General features: G+C 40.5%; 2 protein-coding genes across 5 annotated transcripts; both read left to right on the forward strand.

The window, feature by feature from the left end:
• Positions 1 to 2,868: 2,868 nt before the first annotated feature.
• On the forward strand, positions 2,869 to 10,821 carry LOC5500953 (chondroitin sulfate ABC exolyase). Its single transcript, XM_032369323.2, has 5 exons — positions 2,869 to 3,223; positions 4,585 to 4,657; positions 5,187 to 5,402; positions 5,975 to 8,222; positions 8,835 to 10,821. Exons 2-5 carry the CDS (start codon positions 4,594 to 4,596, stop codon positions 9,937 to 9,939), a joined length of 3,633 nt encoding a protein of 1,210 aa, XP_032225214.2. The 5' UTR covers positions 2,869 to 3,223; positions 4,585 to 4,593; the 3' UTR covers positions 9,940 to 10,821.
• LOC5500952 (band 4.1-like protein 1) lies at positions 10,733 to 23,464 on the forward strand. 4 transcript variants are annotated; one of them, XM_048734342.1, is made up of 17 exons: positions 10,733 to 10,941; positions 12,742 to 12,846; positions 13,587 to 13,635; positions 14,468 to 14,540; positions 15,814 to 15,911; positions 16,382 to 16,455; positions 16,811 to 16,857; positions 17,020 to 17,107; positions 18,044 to 18,132; positions 18,486 to 18,552; positions 18,828 to 18,928; positions 19,707 to 19,882; positions 20,657 to 20,809; positions 21,126 to 21,186; positions 21,693 to 21,737; positions 22,424 to 22,469; positions 22,708 to 23,464. In XM_048734342.1, exons 1-16 carry the CDS (start codon positions 10,867 to 10,869, stop codon positions 22,452 to 22,454), a joined length of 1,332 nt encoding a protein of 443 aa, XP_048590299.1. In that variant the 5' UTR covers positions 10,733 to 10,866; the 3' UTR covers positions 22,455 to 22,469; positions 22,708 to 23,464. The 4 variants fall into 4 exon arrangements, with proteins under 4 accessions (XP_048590299.1, XP_048590300.1, XP_048590301.1 ...); XM_048734343.1 differs by having other exon boundaries at positions 21,129 to 21,186; XM_048734344.1 differs by lacking the exons at positions 21,693 to 21,737; positions 22,424 to 22,469.
• The last annotated feature ends 377 nt before the right edge of the window (positions 23,465 to 23,841 follow it).

The raw sequence follows: 23,841 nt of genomic DNA on the forward strand, positions 1-23,841 counted from the left end.
CCATTTTTTAAAGGAAGTTTTACATATTTCTTTTGTAACTAAGGAAACCTACCTTAGTAAAAAGATTTTGGATAAAAATGGTAAAAATCTCAATCTGTGTTTCACAAGCGTTAAAAAATGGCATCGCAAATATTACTTTTCGTTTCAAATTCAACATAAATCCACTAAATAAAAAGGCCCATTAAAAATATCTTTTGCGAGGAGCGTAGTCGGTGAATTTATGGTAATGGTACACTTGGCACTGAAATTATAGAAGAAATGCAAAGATAAAGCTAGGAAGCAGGAGAAAATATACAAAGTACCTCCCGCCACCACTATCCCTTTACATGCTTGTTCGAAAAATCCAGGAAAATAATTTTTAAACGATTTGAAAATACACTCCCGTTGAAACTCCTTAGCAGTAGTTGCTTATTTATTTGTACCATCAAGTAAGTTTGTAGTAGTAATTGTATTATTTTTGCTTTCAAAGGGAAGACAAAAATGCGAAATTATCAGTCGTCTCTCTCTCCCTCTCTCTCTCTCTCTCTCTCTCTCTCTCTCCTCTCTCTCTCTCTCTCTCTCTCTCTCCTCTCTCTCTCTCTCTCTCAGGTAGTCATGGCAACAAGAGATAAGCTAGTTTTATAAAGATTACCATAGATTGCCAGCTTTTAAGGGAGCTATATCAAATAATCGCTGAAAAGATCAAAATATTATAATTTTTAGAATGATACATTTAAATGGAACATAAATAAATGTTTTATTTTGTTTTATTGTCTAGTTGTAATGGTAAAACACACTATTCGGATTATGTGTTTTTTATTCTTGCTTTTAAAAGCCTAGTCCTAGGGGGTTTCCTGTGCTGTGAAAGGAGAGTTAGATCTGGGACCAGCCCGGGTTCCCTGACGTCACAATTTTTATAAGGCACAGAAAAGGCTGTATTTTGTGGGATTTTTTTTCTGTTTATTGATTTTTTTTTTTTTATTGACTTCGACTCAATACGGGACTTTCGCTAAGAGATCACGTGACACGTGGGTAGCGAGCAAGCGCGCGCTCAGTCTTTTAGCGACAAAGTAACAGCAACCAAAAGCAACTTATTCGGCGCTCACGAAAAAAAAAGCCAAAATTTATTTTTTTCAGAAAGGGTTTAGTTTCATTTAAATATTTTATTTTTTTCGTCGTTCTCGGGTGTGACGGGCGCAATTATATTTTTTTTGTTTAATTATTTTGTTTTGAATTTTCCACCCAGAAAGGTCACGTGACCTCTTACCGCAAGTCCCCTATTGGGCAGGGTTACCGTGACAGTTGACTGCGGTTCCTTTTAAAAAAAGAAATAAAATGATTATGACTTTAATGTTGTTTGCTGTTTGACGGTTTTTCATTATCTGGTGCCACTCTGCTTATTTTAAAAATCCAATAAGACAAAAGACCCAAAAAGCTGTATTATAATGATGAAGTTTAATTGAAAAGTGGCCGCGCAGCGTATGGGGGGGGGGGGGGGGGGGGCGGGGGGGGGGGGGGGTGGGGGGTGTGGCTGGGCTGCACTACAAAAAATGTGTCTGACATCGAAAGAATGTTTATCGAAAAAATGTAAAAAAAAAATTATCATGTAGAGTAAGGGACAAGAGCAAAAAATGGTAAAATTAAAATTGTAAGGTTGTGTTAGCTTACATTTTGTTTATATAAAGGTTCCTTGAATAATATAAAACAAAATAAGCCATAGTATTTTTTGGTAGATTACCCGTTTTTGAGATATGATTGAGCAAAGTTGCCATAGATCATGAAAAAAGTAGCAATTTCGCCCCAATTGCGCAATTTCAGACAAATCGAGAGTCTTACAATTTGCAATATCTCAAGAATGGATTATCTACCAAAAAATACTAAAGCTTTTTTTGTTTTATATTACACAAGGAACATCTATGCAAAAAATCAAGCGAATATAAACTAACCCAACCTTACAATTTGAGCTTTTCCATTTTTTGCTCCTGTCGGGGAAAGACCATCCCCCCACCCCCCCCATCTTCGCGGCCCCTGATTAAACAATTACGGATTTATAGAATAATGGCCGGTACGCCTTTATACATGGCTGTGTAACCGTAAAACTGTACTTTCATATTTGTACCACTACTGTTAATTAAGTGGCCATTACCGGCTTCTTTTGCTACTCTGTGATTGCTTTTTAAAGGTTTATTTGCAAAAAAAGAGCAAAGCTTAGAGACAAAGTTCCGCCAGGGGATCCGACTTGTGGGGTGTACACAGTTTACAGCAGAAAACAAATAAACTATACAAAGATTCATAAGTATAGCCATTTTTAAAGGAAGTTTTACATATTTCTTTTGTAACTAAGGAAACCTACCTTAGTAAAAAGATTTTGGATAAAATTGGTAAAATTTGTGTTTCACAAGCGTTAAAAATGGCATCGCAAATATTACTTTTCGTTCCAAATTCAACATAAATCCACTAAATAAAAAGGCCCATTAAAAATATCTTTTGCGAGAGCGTAGTCGGTGAATTCATGGTAATGGTACACTTGGCACTGAAATTATAGAAGAAATGCAAAGATAAAGCTAGGAAGCAGGAGAAAATATACAAAGTACCTCCCGCCACCACTATCCCTTTACGTGCTTGTTCGAAAAATCCAGGAAATAATTTTTAACGATTTGAAATACACTCCCGTTGAAACTCTTAGCAGTAATTGCTTATTTATTTGTACCATCAAGTAAGTTTGTAGTAGTAATTGTATTATTTTTGCTTTCAAAGGGAAGACAAAATGCGAAATTATCAGTCGTCATGGATACAATAGCGTGAGTCAAAGATTTCTTTTGGTGGTACACTTTTCCGAATTCTCGTGACATTACATTGACTTGCAAAGAGCTTTGATAACAAATCATCATACCATTTGATTACAATAGACATCATGATGAATCGGAACCGTGTGTTCCTTTTAATAGGGCACTTAAAAGGCTTCAAGTCTCTTAATTTCCACCACCCGCTCTGAATTGTCATCTTCGCTTTGACGGCTCCGTTTGGCGCCCTTCGGTTGTCTAAGGTGTCGTGTGGTGCTTATCATAAAGCAATCAAAAGTCCCGATCCACACAAGTTGTAACATTCTGCAGAGTACTGCAGCCTTGTAAACATCTTTCTTTTCCGTACCTAACAAAAAGTATAGTTGTACTCGTATAGTAGCAAGTTTGGTACGTCTGTGTTCTCTGCAGACTCGACAGAACCGAAGCCTTCAAGAGTAACGGTAGGTTTCGCCCAACTATAAAAGAAATGGCGAATGTTCCGTAAAAACTATCAAAATCTCGCACATTTCCTCAAAATTTTTCTCGGGATCTCGGATATCAAAGCCCTGATCTCCCAATCTCGGGAAAAAATGCGTCGACCATTCGCCGCGCCCTTGAAATTTACCCTCACAAAAAGAGAGTCTTTAAGGCCATTGAAAGATAGACTTGTTTGGCTAATAACGTCGCCATTTTATACTCAAGCTAAGGAACAGGTAACTGAACTTCTTAATAAAATACTTACTAAAGTATCGGACTTAAATTTTGGGTGGTTATTTTGAAGTTTTATTAAAAGAAGATTGTTGTGTTTTGGGTTCTTTTTTTAAATTTCTAGTTGTCTTTTATGGTAAACTGCTAAAGCCGGGCTAATGGGGTTAACCAATAGTATATATTATTCAGGTGCTATTCAAACTTCGCACGTACCAAATGGTTTTAAATGGAAAGGTTATAGCAGGGGGTGGAGCACGGGGGGTGGAGCACGGGGTGGGGGGGGTGGGGGGGAAGGTGCACATATGAAGAAAACGTTGTCGTTTTGGGGGTCTGGTACCGAGAAAACTTAGTTTCTATTCAGGGACCTTCTGAACTAACTGAAGATGGCCACAGTAACTGTTTTTCTCTTCTGGTTACAAGTCATAAAGTTTACGAAGCCCCTGGGGTACACTCACCTTAAAAATTACAAGAATCATGCAGATTGTCCAAATAAAGAATATATTAGTTTCCTTATATGGAAATGACCGCGTTTGGCAAAAACGACAATTTTTGGCTCAATTTTCTTTATATGCCCCCCAATATTTAAAAATAATAAGGGAATTGCAGGATGGGCGTGGCTGTTCCCCAAATGTTTACTTGATATTCACCTATCGTGAATCCTACCCCCCCCCCCCCCCAAATTCTTCGAGGTCTGCTACATATTTGTATGGCGACAGAAAATAAAAGAATGACGAGAGTGTTAGTACAGGCTTGAGTATGACGTGCCTCGAAAAATCCCATTAAAACAAAACTTGCTGCTCCCTGTTGTTTTTAAAAACTATTAAGAAGCGTGACCACAATTATTATGAAGTGGTGATACAGTTCGCTTGGTTTTTCATTTTTTTATTCATTCCTTGTAAAATAGATGATTAGCTAAATGATGACCACCACTAATAATTTGCACATGCCTGTATAGAAGCAATGACTCGCCTCTGTTAAAAAATGTAAAAAAAAGATCTAAATTCTATGGTTATGGTTATATGGTTTATTTTTGTTATCCACACACTAATTTTCACATTATGTGCGCTTATTTTTCCTTATCCATTTTTTAAAAGTCTTTCCTTATCAAATTCAGATAACTGGCATGATGGGCTGCCTGTGGTTTATGGTTTTCGTCATGTGCGCCGGCAAAACGATTTCAGCGGAAGGTATATTCTTTCTCGAATTATGTTTCTGGACTTGCACTAAGAAACCACGTGACTTTTTGAGTGACAAATCATGCCAACACAAATACAATGGCAGCGGCACTCACAACAGAAAGCGACGAGGAAAAAAATATGAGATAAAATCATTGAAATAAGCTCTTCCGATATAGAAACTTTTTGGCTGATACGTAGCGTTGAATGAGGGTCTCATGGTATTATTATATTGCCGCCAAAAGCCGGATCGCGGAGTTCGTTTGCTACCCAAAAAGTCACATGACTTTTAGTGCAGTTTACTTCCGATCAATTGCGTAACAATCTCCGATGATTTTTAACGGAAACCGCGAAAAATATTTCAAAATTGTAAAAGCAATGTGTGTCTATTAGAAGTCTCTTCTAGAATGTGACTTAGAGCGGATGGCCTGTTAAATAGCGCGGATTCCAATAGATTATTTTGTACCTTGTTGGTTGAGGTTTCCGTCGGCCCTCCGGAAATAAACTGGTGACAATGCGGCTTTAACACATTTGTTTTTAGTAACTTACGACTTCGAATCAAGTGATGAGCTGGCAACAATCACACCGCACCACACCGTCCAGATCACTGGCGAACGACACAAACACGGTCATCACGCTCTCAAGTGGTCATGGGATAGCAAGGCGCGGTTCCTCAACTGGTCGCTAAGCGTCCCGGGAACTGACATGAAGAGGGGAGGACTGCAGTTTCACCTGTATAGCGACCGTCCGCAAGCAGGTAACAAAACGGAATGTGTAGTGGCGACCCCATAAACGCTACTATATAGGAACATTGAGATTACGGCAACGGTAGAAAACAATAGAACGAATTCAAAAGTTTAGGTGTGTTACACGTTAAAGGTATTCTGTCTGGGATTTTACAGGGTCAGTGACAAGAGTGTATGATGTATTCAGAGGGGGGAGTAAGGGTTTGCGGTGATGCGGTTTTGGCCTTAAATCTGGCGCGGTTTTTCGGTTAACCGTATTTTATTCCGCGGTATTGCGGTTTCTCTAGACTGCGCGGTTTATTGACTTATTTTTATGGCTTTGCGGTTTTGGGCATTTTCTGTGCGGTTTCCGTGGTGTTTTTGTTAGGTTTTACGGTTTTCGCACCCTCCCTTACGCCCCCCTCTATTCGCATACTTTTGAGGAACCGATTTGAAATTATTATTTAGGATGATTATGGTTTTCAAGTTTGGCGTTGGAGTTTGAAAATGTTTAAATTGCTTTAGCTACATTCTTGACTCAGAACGAAACAGAATAAGGTTTCGTAAAAAATAAGGGCGTGCGCTCCATTCTCTTTTTTTTCAGGAAAGTGTCTCAGGGTATGCACTGTTGTGAAGTCTCTTAGATTCCACCGAGAATGCACGTCCTGCTTTTTCTTGTCACTCAACTTCAAGGGCTGGCGCACGAACTGGGTCAAATACAAGGAATTCTCAGGTTGTCCGGCCGACTCTCCTCGTATACCCTCTTTTCAATGCTCATTCAACTCCAACCACGAACTAATCAAACTGTACATCGAATCTCCTGATACACCAGGCTCCATCTTTCTCGATTTCTTGACCTTAAGCAAGGACATGCATGCCGGATCACGTGATCTCGTGATCCCACCAATGATGAAGGCGGACGGATCGCGTTGTTTCGCTTGCGAGGAGTTCGGTACGATTGCTGAGAGTGACGCAGTGAAACACACGCCGCAGACGACGTTCTGGGAGCATGCGTATCGATGGCATCTCAGGTCTCGATCCAGGCCCCCTGTCCTCGCGCTTTCTGGAGATACGCTGAACAGAAAGGTGGCACAGCTGGCGAAAATGAAGCGACGAATGCTCGATTGGTTTTCGAAAACTGGCCAAGCGTACTTCGATTTGCTTTGGAGCAATCCGAAGACAAGGCCCGAAAGGCGATGGACGTTTCTGCTCCACGGAAGCTCCGATGCAGAAGCTTGTTGGAACAAAAAAAAAGGGAATATTCAATGTGCGCATGTGCTTTTCAAGGACATCAGTATCAACCCGAAGACCCTAGAAGGCCCTAGCCTTTACTGTCGTGACTGCGAAGAGAAAACTGTCAACAAAGAAATGAAATTTCGCTACATCTTTTACATCATCTTACTGCCGATGGCTCTTGAGTACCGCATTTGGTCTCAGGTCGACGCGCAAGCGTTCACCTTATCAAAGCGTTACTGTGATGGCAGCAACGACTTCCCAGCATTCTCCACCGAAGACTGGGCGGCCATTACGGGCAAGGACCAGGTCTTAGGTGAGATCTTCAAAGACACTTGGAATAAAGAGACGTTTTCTTCAACATGCTTGGATCGCTTCAAGGCCGGGATCAACGCGTTGAATAAGAAGCGCATTGGGAAGATCATGCTCCTGTTTAAGTACATCAGGAATGAAGGGTTTGCCGAGGGAAGCTCGCTAGGCTCCTTGGACCATCAGTTGCTGTACGGCCAAGGCTACTGGAACGCCGCATTCCTGATGTCTGACGTCATACGTACTCAGCAAGATCCCGGATTCACCCTAAAGAACCTCATTGACACCATGAAATGGTACACGGAGTTTGGGGAGTTGGATCAAAAAGAGTTTGAACACAAAGGCGCCACTTGCGATCGTGTTCGGATGCACATGCTGTTTAGGCTTCTAACCGTGCTTTCCATGCCGGAAGAAACAGTGGCCGAGAAAAACGAGAAGGTTGAAGACATGAAGAAGCTGAAGAAGTGGATAGACGTCGTCTTCACCCCTACGGAAGGCACTTATGGCTTGTTTAAACCCGATTACCTTGGCTTCCATCATCAGTTCTTCTACGCTGGGGCGTACCTTCCAGAGGCCTTATACATGGGTACCCTGGTGGCTTATGTGATGAGAGGGACTGGTGATGACCTCGCTTTGTCCTCGGAATCTGAGGCCAACCTCGCCAAGGCTTTAGGGGTGCTCCGGGACATTTCCGTCAAATACTCGACACCCTCGAGTACTAATGGACGCTATCCGACATACTTCAGGAGTATGCTTTCCAAAATGCCAACTGCTTTTGCACGAATGGCATTGAATCCGCCCTACGAGATTGGAGACAAGCCAACTTTGTTATCCGATACGGCAAATGCGAGAATGTTCGCTCGACTAAACCCTATAAGCTCTAACAGCCCTCTCTGCCCGAAAGACACGTCTGTCTGTTGGGGCACGATCGATGCTATAATGTATACCTTTTCTCTTGGGGACGCGGACTTTCTTGAAGAAGCCACTGAGATAATTAAATCCCAGGGAATAAAGCCTGAAGGTGCACCACAAGGAAACTGGGCGAAGAACTACGCTGCTTTGGCTATCCATAGACGTGAAAACTGGACAGTGACAGCGAAGGGATTTAGTAACCTCGTGTATAGCCCAGAGAGGTACTACAACGAGAATGAATACGGCTTGTTTGAAATGCACGGCGCTGTGCTGATCGCCAATAGCGAGGAGGCATTGAGGACAAAGCCCGTGGATGCAGGATGGGCGTGGGAGAAGATTCCTGGGACGACGTCTCTTGGGCTCACGTATGTCGAGATGCGGAACGTCGCTGGGAACAGGTAATAGTTGGATTAAATGTTTTTTTTATTCGTGTCATTCTCAATTCTTTCTCGAATTATGCTATGAGTTGTCTTTTTATGACATCTTAACAACACCACCAATATCATCATAAAAACGCCACCAAAATAACCCTTATCATCATAATTAACACTAAGATAATCAGTTTCATCATAACTACCATCACTACAACCATCATTATTCATAGCTGTATCAGGCCTCGAAATATTGATACGGCACGATACTGAAACATTAGAAAAATATTTTTCTTTGGGGGGGGGGGGGGGCACAGCCACGCCCCTACTGGTCATTTCCATTTTTTTAAAGATTGGGGGGGAGGGGGGCTGTTACGCCCCTGTTATCATGATCGCTACAACAGCCTGCTCCAAAGTATTCATTATCATTATCGTCATATCATCATTATCGCCATCATCAATACCCAATCATTATCATCATCATCTTATCATTATAATTATCTTCATCCTATTTTTTCCTTTTCTCTCGTCTTCCGATCACCGGATGCTAAAGTTTTCATCTGTTTACATCAATGGTTACACACCTCTAGTAATCAGCCCCCAGTCTATCAACTCATTTAAACCTTTCCTTTAAACCAGGTACACTAATTCCAAGAAGTTCGCTGGTGCTGTTTCCATCATCGGTAAAGCTCGTAACAAACTCATCGCAAATGGCGCCTTTGGAATGGACTTCGGGATGCCTGTCTACTGGTTCAAGGTCAGCGGTCATCCCCTGCAGGGCAAGCGCTTCGACTTTAAGAAATCCGTATTCTTTTTTGATGACATCCTAGTGTTCCTAGGGAGCGGATTGTCGTCCGATGTAAACGCCCCAGTGTTGACAACACTCTTCCAAGACACCGTGACGTCATTGTCCGTCTCCATGGATACCTCAGCGCTATACTTCTGTCACGGGCCTGCGATGACGAAAAATGATTTTAGCGGTGACGTTCAATTAGTTGACGTTCATGGCAATCGATATCATGTCCCCGCGGCCTCATCTAGGGACTTGGTTCTAGCAAGAGCTGTCACGCAATTTTCTATGAAAAGCAAAGGGCTTGACGTAAAGTCTCAGGGTTTCTATTGTACCGCGTGGTTTGATCACGGTCTGGGGACTGGGCACAGCCCAGCGGCCTATGAATACTTCGTACAAGTCAACTCCACAAAAATTCCCTTGGCGTACCCAGGTCAATACTTCAAGGTGTTAATGAAATCGTCCTCGGCGCACGTCGTAAAGAGCTTGATCAAGTCGACGTACGGTTATGTGGTATTCACGGCTGGAGCAATTCTCCCCGTGGAAGGCCCCCTTAAATCAGTCAGCGCTGAATGCCTGTTGATGGTCGAGCAGGTCGGAGAGAGCCTGGTGATTAGCGTCAGTTATCCGCAAATGAACCTAGGCATAGGGCATATCCCCACATCCGCCAAGGAAGTTAATCCCGACTTCTGCAAAGATGGTATCCCCACCGATCCGTTGTCCGCAAACTATAGATCCGCTCAGACCAGTGCTTTGTTCTTCTGCGCTGAAGACAAGGGCAAAACAATCGACGTTCAGCTTCATGACATCCTCGCCAGCTATGACGTCATGTCTACTTTGGTGGACGGAGAGGAAGTAGCCGCTGATGACGTGGTGCAAGCCTCGCCAGGTGCGCTGAGGATTCTGGGGATGAAACACGGGAAGAGCACTGAAGTCCACCTTCGCAGGCGTTGATGGCATATATGCCATTAGCTATAAAGGGACATTTACTGTTAGGTAGTATTCATGAAATATCCTGTAGAGACGGGGGAATTTGGCTCGGGACACCTTTAGAGTTCCCTCTTGAAATTTCCGTCCCCCCCCCCCCCCCCACTTTAAAAATCCTTCCCCCCCTCCTAAGAGGGCTCATTTTTACAAAGCCCCCCCCCCCCCTCCCTTGATTGGTTAAAAATTTTCGGAGCATCTCCCCAATATCTTTCCCCCCTAGGATATTTAATAAGCACTTCCTTAGTTTAGGTCTTCTGTCTGGTAAAAGTCTTTGACGCAAAGCTGAGGTAGGAGGTAGCGTGAACTTTCACATTATATATTTCGACAGTCTTGATAGAGCGGGCATTCTAAGAATACACTTTTGTGCTAGGAGGGTTGCTTGGTACCTATATGGGAGAAAAATAGACTTGGTACTGGGACTGTTAATTGTTAGTTAGGTCTTATGGGGAATAAAGTACACTGTAACGGTTTTCAGTTGTTTTGTTGGGGTATGGAATGTGCATCCCAAGAATAAAACTGACCGTATGACATTATACTAAGTTTTTTTTGTTTCTTGTCTTGTGTTACGGTCGGTGCCTACAGGGAAAAATCTTATGTTGCGTTAGGGTCTGAAGCGACCTGACGGATCGATAACAAAAAACCTAAAAATGAATTCGAGGAAGCTAAAATCGAGCAAGCAATCATGAACAACGGGAAAAAGAGAAATCGGTCACAATTTTTTTTAAAGTGCGTGACGTGCGTGATAACCCAGCATGCTACACGGTCGAGGTTCAAGCGTCTCTTGTGGTTGATGGTCGTGTGTGGAGGAAAGACCACATCTTGTCTTCGCTTTCCGCCTTCATACAACCCCCAAAAAACCCTATACCTTCAGGCTAGAGCAAACAGAACGCAGCCATGGGCCGGAAAAAGAGTTTCAACTGCACTGTTCAAGTTGCTGGGCTTGACTCCGACTATGAATGTCCGATAGACGTAAGTCATTCCCGCCTCGATCATAGAGCAACACTACAATAATTCGACAGTTTACACAATCCAAGCACCACAAATTTCATGAATGATATCTAATGAGCTAAGGAATAATTTCTTCGCATAGCTACGTAGTTATTAAACCACATAACAGTGGTATTATTCTCAATATTTGTCAAAGTTAGGAGCCGAATGCTGCCGATGTGTGCCGAAGTGTTAATAAAGAACTCCATTATGATTACATTCTAAACAAAGGCTATCACTTCTATTCTGCTAGCTCACTTTGATCGCAAATATACATACAATTTAATGTTTCCATAGCTGTTTATTTATACTTTTGAGCTTTGAACTTTCGAAAAAACATTTCCTAATGCTATCAAAACTGAGGCCAAACTTGATGATAGTCATGTGTTTATCTTATACCTGACAGCCTCACTTTCCTCACCTACTTTTTGGGTGACCTCTTTTAAAAATTCTCGCATTTTTGACTGCTTGTATGAATATTTTAGGCTTAACCTATAATAATTTCATTCTGTGATACATTCATTGTAATCTAACCATGTTTGTTTTGGTATCAGTTTTCAAAATTATTTCATACCAGTATTACTTAACTTAAGTAATTTTAGATTGAAATTCCCATATTCCTTTTACTTGATATTATGCTTACATATATTATTCTTTTTTTTTTCTTCTTACTTTTTCTCGTAGAATACGTCATACTTTTGTTTTGTATCCTGAGTCCAGAACTGGGAGATACTTATTAACTAAGGTCCCGGATTTCGAACCAAAATATATAAAAAAGATCTTGAAACATTCGATTCAACTCTTAGACATTTTTATTTGATTTCTCCTGATTTCCTATCCAAGAATAAATTACGTGATTTGCCATATTTTTATTTTTCTAGATTATTATGTTTTTTTTAATATTTTAGTGTTAACACTGTGATCACTAAAGTTTGATAATATCTACAGTTTAGATTTCACAGGTGTATTTTGATGCTTTTTTTCAAACAAAAAGTGCTGCAAATGTTTGTACCCTTCAATTTAGATTTGCATATTTATACAGTGACTGTGATTTACCATGGAATTCATCTAACTGTTTTTATCAAAATAAGAATCTTTATATTTCATTTTTCTAATAATTATTTAAGGATTTCTATGAAATTTATTACCATATGCTTTGTAATCTGACACCACTATACATTTCCTTCCAGAATAAAAAATCCAAGTCTAGTTTGGGAATAGCACATAGTCAAACCAACCAAAGAAATCGAAACCTCCTCCTTAAGTTGGATTTACTACACACTATTACAAAATTAGACAATGAATTAAGATTATGTGATGTCATGCAATTATGATTTTGGGTGTAATAAGGAAATATGCAGTTTTGGGATATTGTGATCAATGATCAATGCCATTTGGTTTTATCTGTCCAAGTAAAAAATTGAATTTGCAACAATAATAGTCTCAGTCGCTGTAAAAAAAATGCCTCAAAATTATTTTGATCAAGATACTACTTTTATATTGTGCACCTTAAACAGTATTGTTCAAAAATTGTGCCCTGTTCCAGTTTGGGCAAACCCCTCCTTGGCAGTAAGTGTACTTTGCTTGAATAGCCTTGTTGATTTTATGGAATCTGTTTGAAGGGTTTTGAATGACAAGAAGCCAAAGGGTGATTTATCTGTTGGAAATCATCAGCGAGGGCTCACATAATATTAAAAACTTTAGTAAAGGAATGTGAATACTTAGGTGCACTCCATACAAAGTGATTGAATACCATTGATTATGTTCTGTATTCAATTGTAGAAAACTACCAAAGGAGATCACCTGTTTGATCAGGTTTGCGACCACATCGGCTTGGCCGAGAAAGAATACTTTGGACTACGTTACATTGACGAGAAAGATGGACAGGTAGTGTAAACTGCATATACAAAAATAACAATAAGGCCTGACTTAATTAGGAGACTTCTACATTTTCTGCATGACCTGTCTTCTTAACGTTTCCTAGCATAGCCCTTGCGAAAAACATGTTTGTATCACATGGTAAATTTTGTAGCAGATAACACAGAAATATTTCTCACCTGCCAGAGAAACATTTTTGTGTCACTATTGTGTCACTACAAGACTTGGTGCACAGTACAAACAGTGTTTTTCCATTTGGCTAAACTAGAAAACATGTCACACAATACACTTCACATGGGACATGTCACACAATACACGTTACATGTGACATGTCACACAATACCCATCACATGTCACATGTCTCCTAGTCTAGACAGATGGCTAAACTAGAAAACATGTCACATAATACACTTCACATGGGACATGTCACACAATCCACAATACACATCACATGTCTCCTAGTCTAGACAGATTGCTAAACTAGAAAAACATGTCACACACTACACTTCACATGGGACATGTCACACACTACATGTCGCATGTCTCCTAGTCTAGACAGATGGCTAAACTAGGAAACATGTCGCACGATACACTTCACATGTGACATGTCACGCACTTCACATCACGTCTCATGTCTCCTACGTACTCTAGACATATCTTAAAAATAATAATGGTATAATGCCTGTGATAATGATGGTGATGATTATCTGTGATAACTACATAGTTATGTGACTTCTCTGTCCTTTTAGTTCAACTGGCTGGAGGGGGATAGAAGTATAAAGAGACAGATGGGAAAAGGTAACAAACACGCTGCGCATTGTAAGTTTAGGTTTTTATAGGGAAAATACAAGCAAACAAGTTGATGATGTCTTTTTCCAATTTCTCTGTGTTAGATTATTTGGGGCAACAAGAATTTGATTTTGAATCCTGCAACAATGGTCCTTTATTTTCCAAAGTCAATTTCAGCTCTAGGCATTCTGGAGCCCTGTTCTGTACATTCAAGACCTTGGTCTAATATTTCTCCATACAGATATTGCGCTCAGCTCTTGTAGCTATGTAACTGTATACCGTGGCTGCACAATCCTCCTAAATAACTGTCAGGGTTTAATATAATTTTTAAGAACTTGCCGGCTTTTTGGATTCTGGTGGGGAAAAATAGCCTATGAAAGGGGAATGCAGAAAAAAGAGCCGGCAAAGACTAGAAAACAGCTGGCTATCACCGGCAGCCAGCCACTATTTTGAACCCTGAACTGTAATTGTCATTTCTGGGGGGGGGGAGGGGGGTGAATAGGTTCGCAGATCGACGGATTCAGCCGAGAAATGCTCACGGATTACGTGATTACGGATTTTGATTATTATTTCAGCGGATTGGCGGAGTTTGTAAATACGGCGGATCAAGGATCTGTTGACAATTTGGGCACGGATTTTGGATTTTGACTGCTTTGACGGTCGAATTTCAGATTTTAAATGAATTTCAATCGATGCTATCGTTTATCTGTCTAACCATGCAAATCTAAAAATATCTGCGGATCCACAGATTTGCCCAAAAAATGTTGCTGATCGGCGGATTTACATACCCCTATTCACCCCCCCCCCCATTTCTCACTCCCTCTTTTCTCCTATTCCTCAGCTCCACTTCACTTTTATTTTGCCGTCAAGTTTTACCCCGAGAATCCAACCACGTTGAGAGAAGACATAACAAGGTACAGATGCGAGGATGGTGCATGTTTGGTCAAGTATACATGTATTGCTATACAATATCAAGAAGTGTTATCAAATGAGACATGATATATACACCTATTTCAATGTTGGTTCAAATGGCAAATGGTTGTTGTAAGACAAATCACTGCTTGTACTGTAGGTATAATTACCCCTTAGACTAAAGAGTAAGTAAACTAATCACACAAGTTATCCACATTTTCCTACATTGAGTGAAATATGGTATTTTTGGGGGGAACACTGACATTTGGCAATCTCTATAGTATTTGCCATTTGCACCGACAACATATTTTGAAATTGATGTACCGTATATAGCTAATACGCATGACTTTTAGAATTACGCAATTGTGCGGAAGCGCGTAATTTGGCTTTCTCCGCGTAATCCACAAATTTCCGCGTAAACCCGTGTAATTTGGCTAAATTTTGAAAGACAAAACATTTAAGTGCACAGCTGATGTGTTCTTTTAGGGTTCTTACCTCTATTTTTCATAAAAAAAGAGAGATATTCTTCATAAGAGTGTGATATTTCGAACTGAATTTCGAAAACAAATAAAATGACTAGGCATTCTTTGCTAAACCGTGAAGGCCTAGGACTAATAATAAAATATTGGCTGGTGGCTAGAAACTCGCCTAAGATGTTTTCAGGCAAAAAATTAAGCTTTTCAAGTTATTTCATGCTTTCCTTCAATACAAAATGTAGTTTGCGCGTAACAATTGAGATTCCGTGTAATTTAGCCCGTAATTCAGTAAAGAATCCCGCAACATTTTGATTTGTAAAGAAAAATGTATTGCAAAATCCTTCATAACTTGAGTGCGTAATGATTGGTTTTCTGTGTAATTTAGCCAAGAATCCCGCGTAATTTTGAGTTTTTTCCGTATAATTCCAGAAGCCCTGAATATGTATCCAAAATTTGCTGGGGGGGGGGGGGGGGGTGGTGTGTAGTCATACAGTCAAGTTGCATAAAGAATTATAGTATTAGACAATTCTTTAATAAGAAATGACCCACTTTTGACAACCAAGGAGAGGGGCGCTTCCTGCCCCCCCCCCCCCCCCCCCCCCCCCGTGTACAATTCTGTTTAGTTTTTAGGCATCCAAATAGCAGATGTTTGTATTAAAAGCTTGTTAGTTTAATGTTTGCAAACTGCTGTATGTCAATGTCACTTGTCAATGTTAAGATGTTATATCTTGATTTCAATTGTTGGATTTTGTGGACAGACGAACTTTTCCTTAACTACTATATCTATCATTGTTTTTAGATACCAGTTTGTCCTTCAGTTAAGAGAAGATTTGCTGAAAGGCAGGATACAATGTTCAAATCCCATACATGCTCTACTTGCCTCATACGTCATGCAAGGTAACCGTTCACACCATTTATGGTATGGCCAGCAAGACCTAAGACAAACTGTGAAGAAATTATATTGACAAGGAGTATTAAAAAACTGAAGAATCAGGGTTGAAGTTTGTTTGCACGTCTTGTGAAAATAGGGTTGTTTTACTCTTGTTTTGTGTGTTAGCCTTTCGTCAGCACTTTTCTTTTTCCTTGTCAAAATGCTAATGCTTGACATGGCAGCCAGCAGTTAATGCTGCTTCTACGTTTTTGCTGTTATAAAAAAATACCACAACCCTATAAAGCTATAAACATAAAGGGGGTTTGACAGGGCCCAAAGTCTCGTACCCTAAAAAAGAACCAATGCCATAAACTTACAGTACATATTTAGAAACTGATGTGGCACCTCAAATATAACCCTGAATTCTTGTGTGAAAATATCAGTCAATGTTTTAGACACAACAAACCTCTTAAAAATTGATTTTTTATTTGAACAGCGGAACTTGGTGACCTTCATCCAGAAGAACATGAGGTAGCCTATCTGAGTGACTTGAAATTCTTTCCAAAACAGGTGAGCATTCCTATAAAGTTTTACTGTACTTTGAATTTTGCATGTGTTTCATCTGTAGGAGTGGAGCACCCCCAAGCCCCATTGCTTGGCTTAGTTAATGTACTAAAGTTGTACTGTTATCTGGGGTCTCAGAATGATGGCAGTGAAGCACACCCCATGGCTTAGTAATTGTTATATTTGTTCCTGTGTTTCTGTATGAGGAGTTAGGGGGTGCGCACCCCATTGTTCGACTTTGAGATTGTTTTATGTGTTTTGTGTCTCTGTATGAGGGTTTGAAGAATCCGCACCCAATAACTTCAAATGTTGTGAATGTATCATGATACATATGTGCCTGTGCTAAACAATGCTTTCTTAGCCTCCAGAGCTCAGGCAAAAGATTGAAGCTTTCCATCGAAAGCATGTGTAAGTAAAGTATGACCAACTTTATACATAAATAACTTATAAATCCTATAAGTTAACTAGTAGTATTTTTATAGTATCTTATTTGGAGTTAGTATTATTATTTGTTAAACTACTGTACCTATGTATGTTCAATTACTGTAAGTATCAGTGTTGTTTTACTAGTGGGATGACACCCTCAGATGCTGAGTTCCAGTACTTGGATAACGTCAGGAAGCTACCACTGTATGGCAGAGATATGTACCAGGCTTGGGTAGGAACAGTTTGCATGGTACTTCAACAGGGGACTTGGGCTAAGAGATCATGTGACTGTTTGGGTGGCAAAATAATGCACACTCAGGCTTTCATCGGCAAAATAACAGCAGCAAAAAGCAAATAATTCAGCACTTTATAAGAAAAGCCAGAATTCTTTTCTTTCAGAAAGGGTTTAGTTCATTTAAGGATATGATTCTTTCATCATTCTTTGGGTGTGACGGGTGTAGCTATTTCTGATTTTTGTTTGTTTGATTATTTTGTTTTGAATTTGCCACCCAGAAAGGTCACGTGATCTCTTAGCGCAAGTCCCCTATTTCGCAAGGGTTGCAGAGCACCATGAGATGTTAGGGGGGCTGATGTTTGAAAAGTGGGATCCAAGAGGATCACCAGGGGAAAACCCCACTTAATGATCACCAGGGGGGACCCAGCCAATGATAACTAGGGGGGGACCCAGGTAATGATAACCAGGGGGGGACCCAGGTAATGATAACCAGGGAGGGACCTAGCTAATGATCACCAGGGGGGACCCAGCTAATGATCACCAGGGGGGGCAGCTAATGATCACCAGGGGGGGGACCCAGCTAATGATCACCAGGGGGACCCATGTAATAATCACCAGGGGGGACCCAGCTAATGATCACCAGGGGGGACAAGCTAATGATCACCAGGGGGGACCCAGCTAATGATCACCAGGGGGGACCCAGCTAATGATCACCAGGGGGGGCAGCTAATGATCACCAGGGGGGGACCCAGCTAATGATCACCAGGGGGGGAACCCAGCTAATGATCACCAGGGGGAACCCAGCTAATGATCACCAGGGGGGACCCAGATAATGATCACCAGGGGGGAACCCAGCTAATGGTCACCAGGGAAAAAACCCAGCTAATGATCCCAAGGGGAAAACCAGCCAATTATTTGTTGTTTGTGATCCAGGGGGATGAAGGACAGGCTGTCACTATTGCCATTTCAGCATGGGGAGTAGAGGTCTTCCAGAACAACAGACAGATGCACAGATTTGTGTGGTAAGAATGTACAATTAGTAAAATTTATTCTTCTTTCTTTTTTGTCCTTAGAGCAGCAATGTTACCAGTTTTCTTCGGTTAATTACGTAACAATCTCAGATGATTTTTAATGGCAGATGTTCAGCTACATCGCATAACGACATGCAACGTATAAACAATATCACATGATATTTTCATTACCCTGGAAAATCCTGAGAAATTAATTTCCCTGAAGATGGCGCTAAATGTCTCATTCAGACAAAATGTATTTGCCAAAACTAAATGGCCAAATATAGATATGGTAACAACATGATATGGTAATTATATGGTAATGATATGGTATGTGAATTATCTCCTCTGATATTTCATTGCAGGCCAAAAATCATCTCCATTGGATTTAAGTCCAAGAAATTCTCTCTTACACTTCGAGCACCTAGTGAGGTAAGTTCACTGTCACTATGAAAACTGTAAGTTATAAATAAATTCTGATATGTAGAGCCTGGGACTAGCCCAACCCTTGAAGAGGGAGGGAGGGGCAATGTGTGAAGATGTTTTTTTTTTACATTTTTTTTCTAATCGTTCAGATGGTAGGGGGACAGGTTTTATCAGCCTATCCCTTTGGGAACTGTTCGTTACAATTATTGATTTTTCTTGTTATAGCGTGTGTTGTCCTTTTTAGCCTGTTTTATAAGAATAATAAAAGTCTGTTTGCTTAGGATGACTATTACAAGTCAACAACCATTTACTTCAAGTGCGGAAGCAAGAGAGCCGCTAAGAGAGTTTGGAAAGTCTGTGTTGAGCATCATGCATTCTTCAGGTTTGAAAAAAGAATACACCAATAGATATAAGTATAGAGAAAGTATAGGATTTATTTGGGGGTCAGATCACCCTCCGAACAGCTTATATACTCAACTTGCAAGAGAGTGCGGGCAGAGATAATATGGTTTGAATTAAATTAATGGCATAGCAACGCCCCAGGTTGCCATAATGCATCTGAGATTAACCAAAGAACTAAGCTTTTGATCAAATATTTTTGTGAAAGGGGAGCTGGTGTGAATCCTTCAGTGCAATGGCCAAGGCCACCAATTCAAATTTATGAATTAAAATCAGAATTGAAGTCTGGAACCTATAAGTGAGATGGCAAATGCACCATGCACACTGTAGCCCCAAGGCTCACAGAAGTATTTTTAACAGACACCAATAAAAAAGGAGTGTACCTGTGAAGACTCTGTGTGTAATTCACTGTCTCAAAATAGTGCAAATCTGCTTAAACCAATGTAAAAACATTTAGAATCCATCCTATAGTATATTGAATTGCTCCATGATATTACTAAAGCAATGACATTTTTTTTAAATGATAGCATATTTTGTAGTATTAACAAATCTGTTTCTCACACAAGATAATTTTTGATCACAATGTTTATAACTACTGTATGTTAGGCTGTATCTGCAGGCAAACATATCCTAAATACAAGAAAATTGGCAGTTTTGCTCCATCAAAAGTTACCTTTTGAGACAACAAAAAATGAGTTACATATACAGTACTTATCTATTCACCACAATTAACATTTTCTTTCTTTTTGCTTTATTTTCAGATTGAAAGAACCAGTACCTTTACCAAAAAATACAAACTTTTTCAAGATCGGCTCAAAATTCAGATACAGTGGTCGGACCCAGCATCAAGCACGCAACAATGAGAGTGTGGGGGTGCGTGAGCAGCCTTCATTTGACCGGGTGTCCAGCAAGCGGTTCTCCCTCAGGGTGCTAGATAGTAAGTAACCTGCTTTACTCAGTGGACATTGAATCTGCCCTTTCTGATTCTTGACTAGGACATAACCTTAAACTTGAGCACAGACACAGGGCACAGAGCCGTAGCAGGGGGTGGGGCACTGGGGGCATATGCCCCCCCCAATCCCCCTAATACTTAAAAAAAATATATAAGGAAATGACTAGTAAGGGTGTCGCCATGCCCCATTTTGAGGCCTGCTACGGCACTGAGTTAACACACTTGAAAAACGATTATTTTTTGTACTCTCAAAAGGTTGGTTTTACATGCATGCTTAAAATGTGAGAATAGGCCAAATCAAGCACAAGAAGTTGACTTTTCCTTGTGCTTGCTCTTGTATTTGGAATCAAGAAACATGACTCTGTCCCTGTGTGTACCTATTGCAAATGGATGCTGTCTTTATTTTGGTGGCCTGTGTCTGAGAATTAAGAGTCAGACCACCTATATTTAGACAAAATTTCATAAATAGTGCTCACGAAAGAGAACAAACTTTAATCTTAGTTTAGATTCTAAACGTAACCTTGATCCATCCTTGAATTTCTGGCTGCTTGTACTTGATGTGCTTACCTTAGTATTACAGAGAAACCCTAATAACTCAAAGTCGTATAACTTGAACTCTTTGCTAAGTCAACATATCTTCAAGTTCCCTACAGATCAGACATTTTCCACTCACATACATAACTTCCTGCTAACCTGAGCTGATTGTTTTTTTTGTTCTTGTGCATTGGAACCGACCAGGTTGTACTTTATTGTCACCAGGTAACCGCAAATCTATGCTGATTGATGATGATGCCAAAAAAGAGCCCAAATCACCTGAACATCCCGTCACCCCTGTAGAACCTGCGCAGGAAGAGAAGAAGGAGGACGAGAAACCAGTAACTGATACCCAGGAACCAGACCAGACACAGAAAGGTGTCTTATTTTACTGTTAAGAATTAGTGCTGGTAACGTCCGAATGGGAAGCAGTGTTGGGTCAAGGATGAAGGGGAGGGGTGGGGTTCACATTGAGATAAGACCAGATCAGTAACCGATAGCCAGGAACCAGACCAGACACAGAAAGGTGTCTTATTTTACTGTTAAGAATTAGTGCTGGTAACGTCAGAATGAGAAGCAGTGTTGGGTCAAGGATGAAGAGGAGGGGTGGTGTGCACATTCAGATAAGCATTTTAATACTGTACTTCTTACATTTCGTTTTTCTATTTCTGATATTATTTATCATTCAATGTAGAAGATGAGCAAGCAGCACCGCCCTCTCAGCAGCAAGCCGAGCCAGAAGCGGTAGAAACACAGTAAGTCCCTGATACTGTGTTCATGACAATGAAGTCTTCTTGTTATTTCATCCCTATTATTTAAAGAGTAACCAAAGACTACTTCTGTTACCATGTGTATAACATCAACTTTCTTATATCCTTTTGCCTTCCCTCAACACACTTATATCCTTTTTTCTCTCTCCCTTATGAACTAAATTATCTATGCCATGAGATAAGCATGAACTGCTACCTTTCTACTTTCGAAGCAAGCACTCACCCTTCTCCTCTGAAATCATTCTTTTGAACTCAAGTTAGTATGCGTGCTTCCTGTGGAATAAGGAAAAAGGCGTGATTTCCCATATCACCCCTTCAATCAAAGCACAGGAAGCCCAAGAAAGTCTAAAAATTCGATTGAGATGCCCATGGAGGAGGCAAGGATGCAGTTAATATTTCTACTTTTTAATTTAATCGATATTACATAAATGACTGATTAAATCACAGTACTAAATTATTGAATTCTTTCTAAACTGTTTATTGTGCTAAAGTCTATCCTCAGAAGCGCTAATAGATCACGAAGACAAAGCAAACAGGTACTTCAACCAGCCATTAAATGAGTAAACTGCGATCAATAAAATGTCAAGTGAGAGCGACTTGGAATCAAAGGATTCAAATGCATGAGTCTATCTCGGCTACATATACCTCATTCGTGATAAGATTCAGGGGTTTCATTAGGCTCTGGTATCCGGCGGAACCGCCAGCTATATTCCACCGAGCGCGGGCTACTTTTTTTTAAAGTGTAATATTAAAATTTTATTTGAACTAATAATTAAAATGAAATAACTTTCACCCCCTACTTATTAGTCTCCATCGCCTACTCTGAAGCTTTATGAAACCCCTGTAAGATTCTCAGAAATAAGAGACAAGTGAATAAAACCATTAAAGTTTTCCCTTAAAATTCACACGATATTCCCAGTTATTATTTCCCCCTGATTACTAGTGAGTCCTCATAACATATGGCGTGCTTCTGTTAGCTCTGCCACCAAAAAACAAGAGATGTACAATACATAAGTATACTAAAGGCTCTTTTATCATTGTGAAAGTAAATCCATTCTACAATAATAGAAACGCCTCAATTAAACGGGTTTTCTAAAATGATGAGATATCTAAATACTGGAAAAAAAGCAAGAACAGTGACACCAAAGTCTGGTCCAGTCTTAAATCAGATCTTCAAACCTAAAAACTCTTTCCTCCCGACTGATGTTGTTTTGTCTTCTAGCTCTTCTTCAGCTACCTGTTCTATTCAGTGAGACTTCTCTGTTAGTGTTAGTATCTTTCTATCAGCTGAGTCTCAGACGTCTGTCCGTCCGTCCGTCCGTCCGTCCGTCCGTCCGTCCGTCCGTCCGTCCGTCCGTCTGTCTGTCTGTCTGTCCGTCCGTCCGTCCGTCCGTCTGTCCGTCCGTCCGTCCGTCTGTCTGTCCGTCCGTCCGTCCGTCCGTCTGTCACATGTATCTGTCTGTCTGTCTCCCTCTACTGACGTTATTTTTCCCGTTTTTTTCTTAGGTAAAACTCGTACGTCGATCCCACTCGAGCCGACACATCGACCATTTAAATCCACGTGGCTTGAAGTTCCCTGATCACTTGCCGATGTTATAACAGAATTTAAAGCCTCTTGCAAACGAAACGCTGACCGCCATTTTTGCGCCATGTTGAGAGGTGCCGGGAAGCAGTTCCCGCTCATTTCCGTGTCAGCGGCAGCAATGTTGGCTAATGTTGGCACTGTTAGCAGGGGGCTTGAGCTTCGAGAAGTGTTAGCTTTTTGGGGAAGTTTCGGCTACTCTCTGGCATAATAAGTGATTTTTTTACCTGGTAATAAGTTGATCGTTTTTTAAGGCTTTGTTTCGCAAAGCGAGTGAATTTTTATCGAAGAGCTTCGGGGTGGCTATTGTTTTAAAAAAAGATAGGACATATTATAATAAAGTTAAGTTTACCTAGTTATGTTTTAATAAGTATGTTATATGATAAAGGAGACTGTTACAAACTGTGTTACACATTACAATGGAATTTTCTAATACAAAGTATAGCCTGTGAAATAGGCTCAGCGTCACGAAAGACTCGCTCCTTTCCTCAGCTTCTTCCCTGGATTGGACCTCCACCAGCCAACTTGGGTCTCAGTGACTCGAGTATTTTATCACGATCTTGGTTAAGCGGAAAGCGGGAGCGTACTTTTTTATTTTGTACTACTCTATATCTTAAGTTTTTCGTTCCATTTTGAACTCTCCTGTGTAAACAAAACCGTAATAAACTTCCTGTAAACCTATGATAACCTGTCGTGAACACATCCATTTACTAACAATATTTAATCCGCTGGCAAGACGCTGGCGATACACTGACTCTAGCCCGAGTGCGTTTCTGTACCAAAGAACGAGATGAACGAATTTTCGATGTTTTGACCGCGCGGAAAATGGGGCGATCCAAAAATGAAAGAAAGGCCGTTTTTGTTAGACACTTTTGTTAGACTTTTGTAGTAAATCTTGCAGGCAGCTCTAGTATTCCATTACCCATTAGCTCCAAAATATCCACCAATATTTTGCTCTTTGTTTTGTACGCATGAGTAGTTAGTGCAGGGTCCTGAAGAGAAAAGGGGGGGGGGGCAAGCTTCTTTCTTATCGGTCCGTCTTACCTTTTGCTCCGCAA

This window comes from Nematostella vectensis, chromosome 11 (genome assembly GCF_932526225.1).
Source record: "Nematostella vectensis chromosome 11, jaNemVect1.1, whole genome shotgun sequence".
Taxonomy (NCBI): domain Eukaryota; kingdom Metazoa; phylum Cnidaria; class Anthozoa; order Actiniaria; family Edwardsiidae; genus Nematostella; species Nematostella vectensis.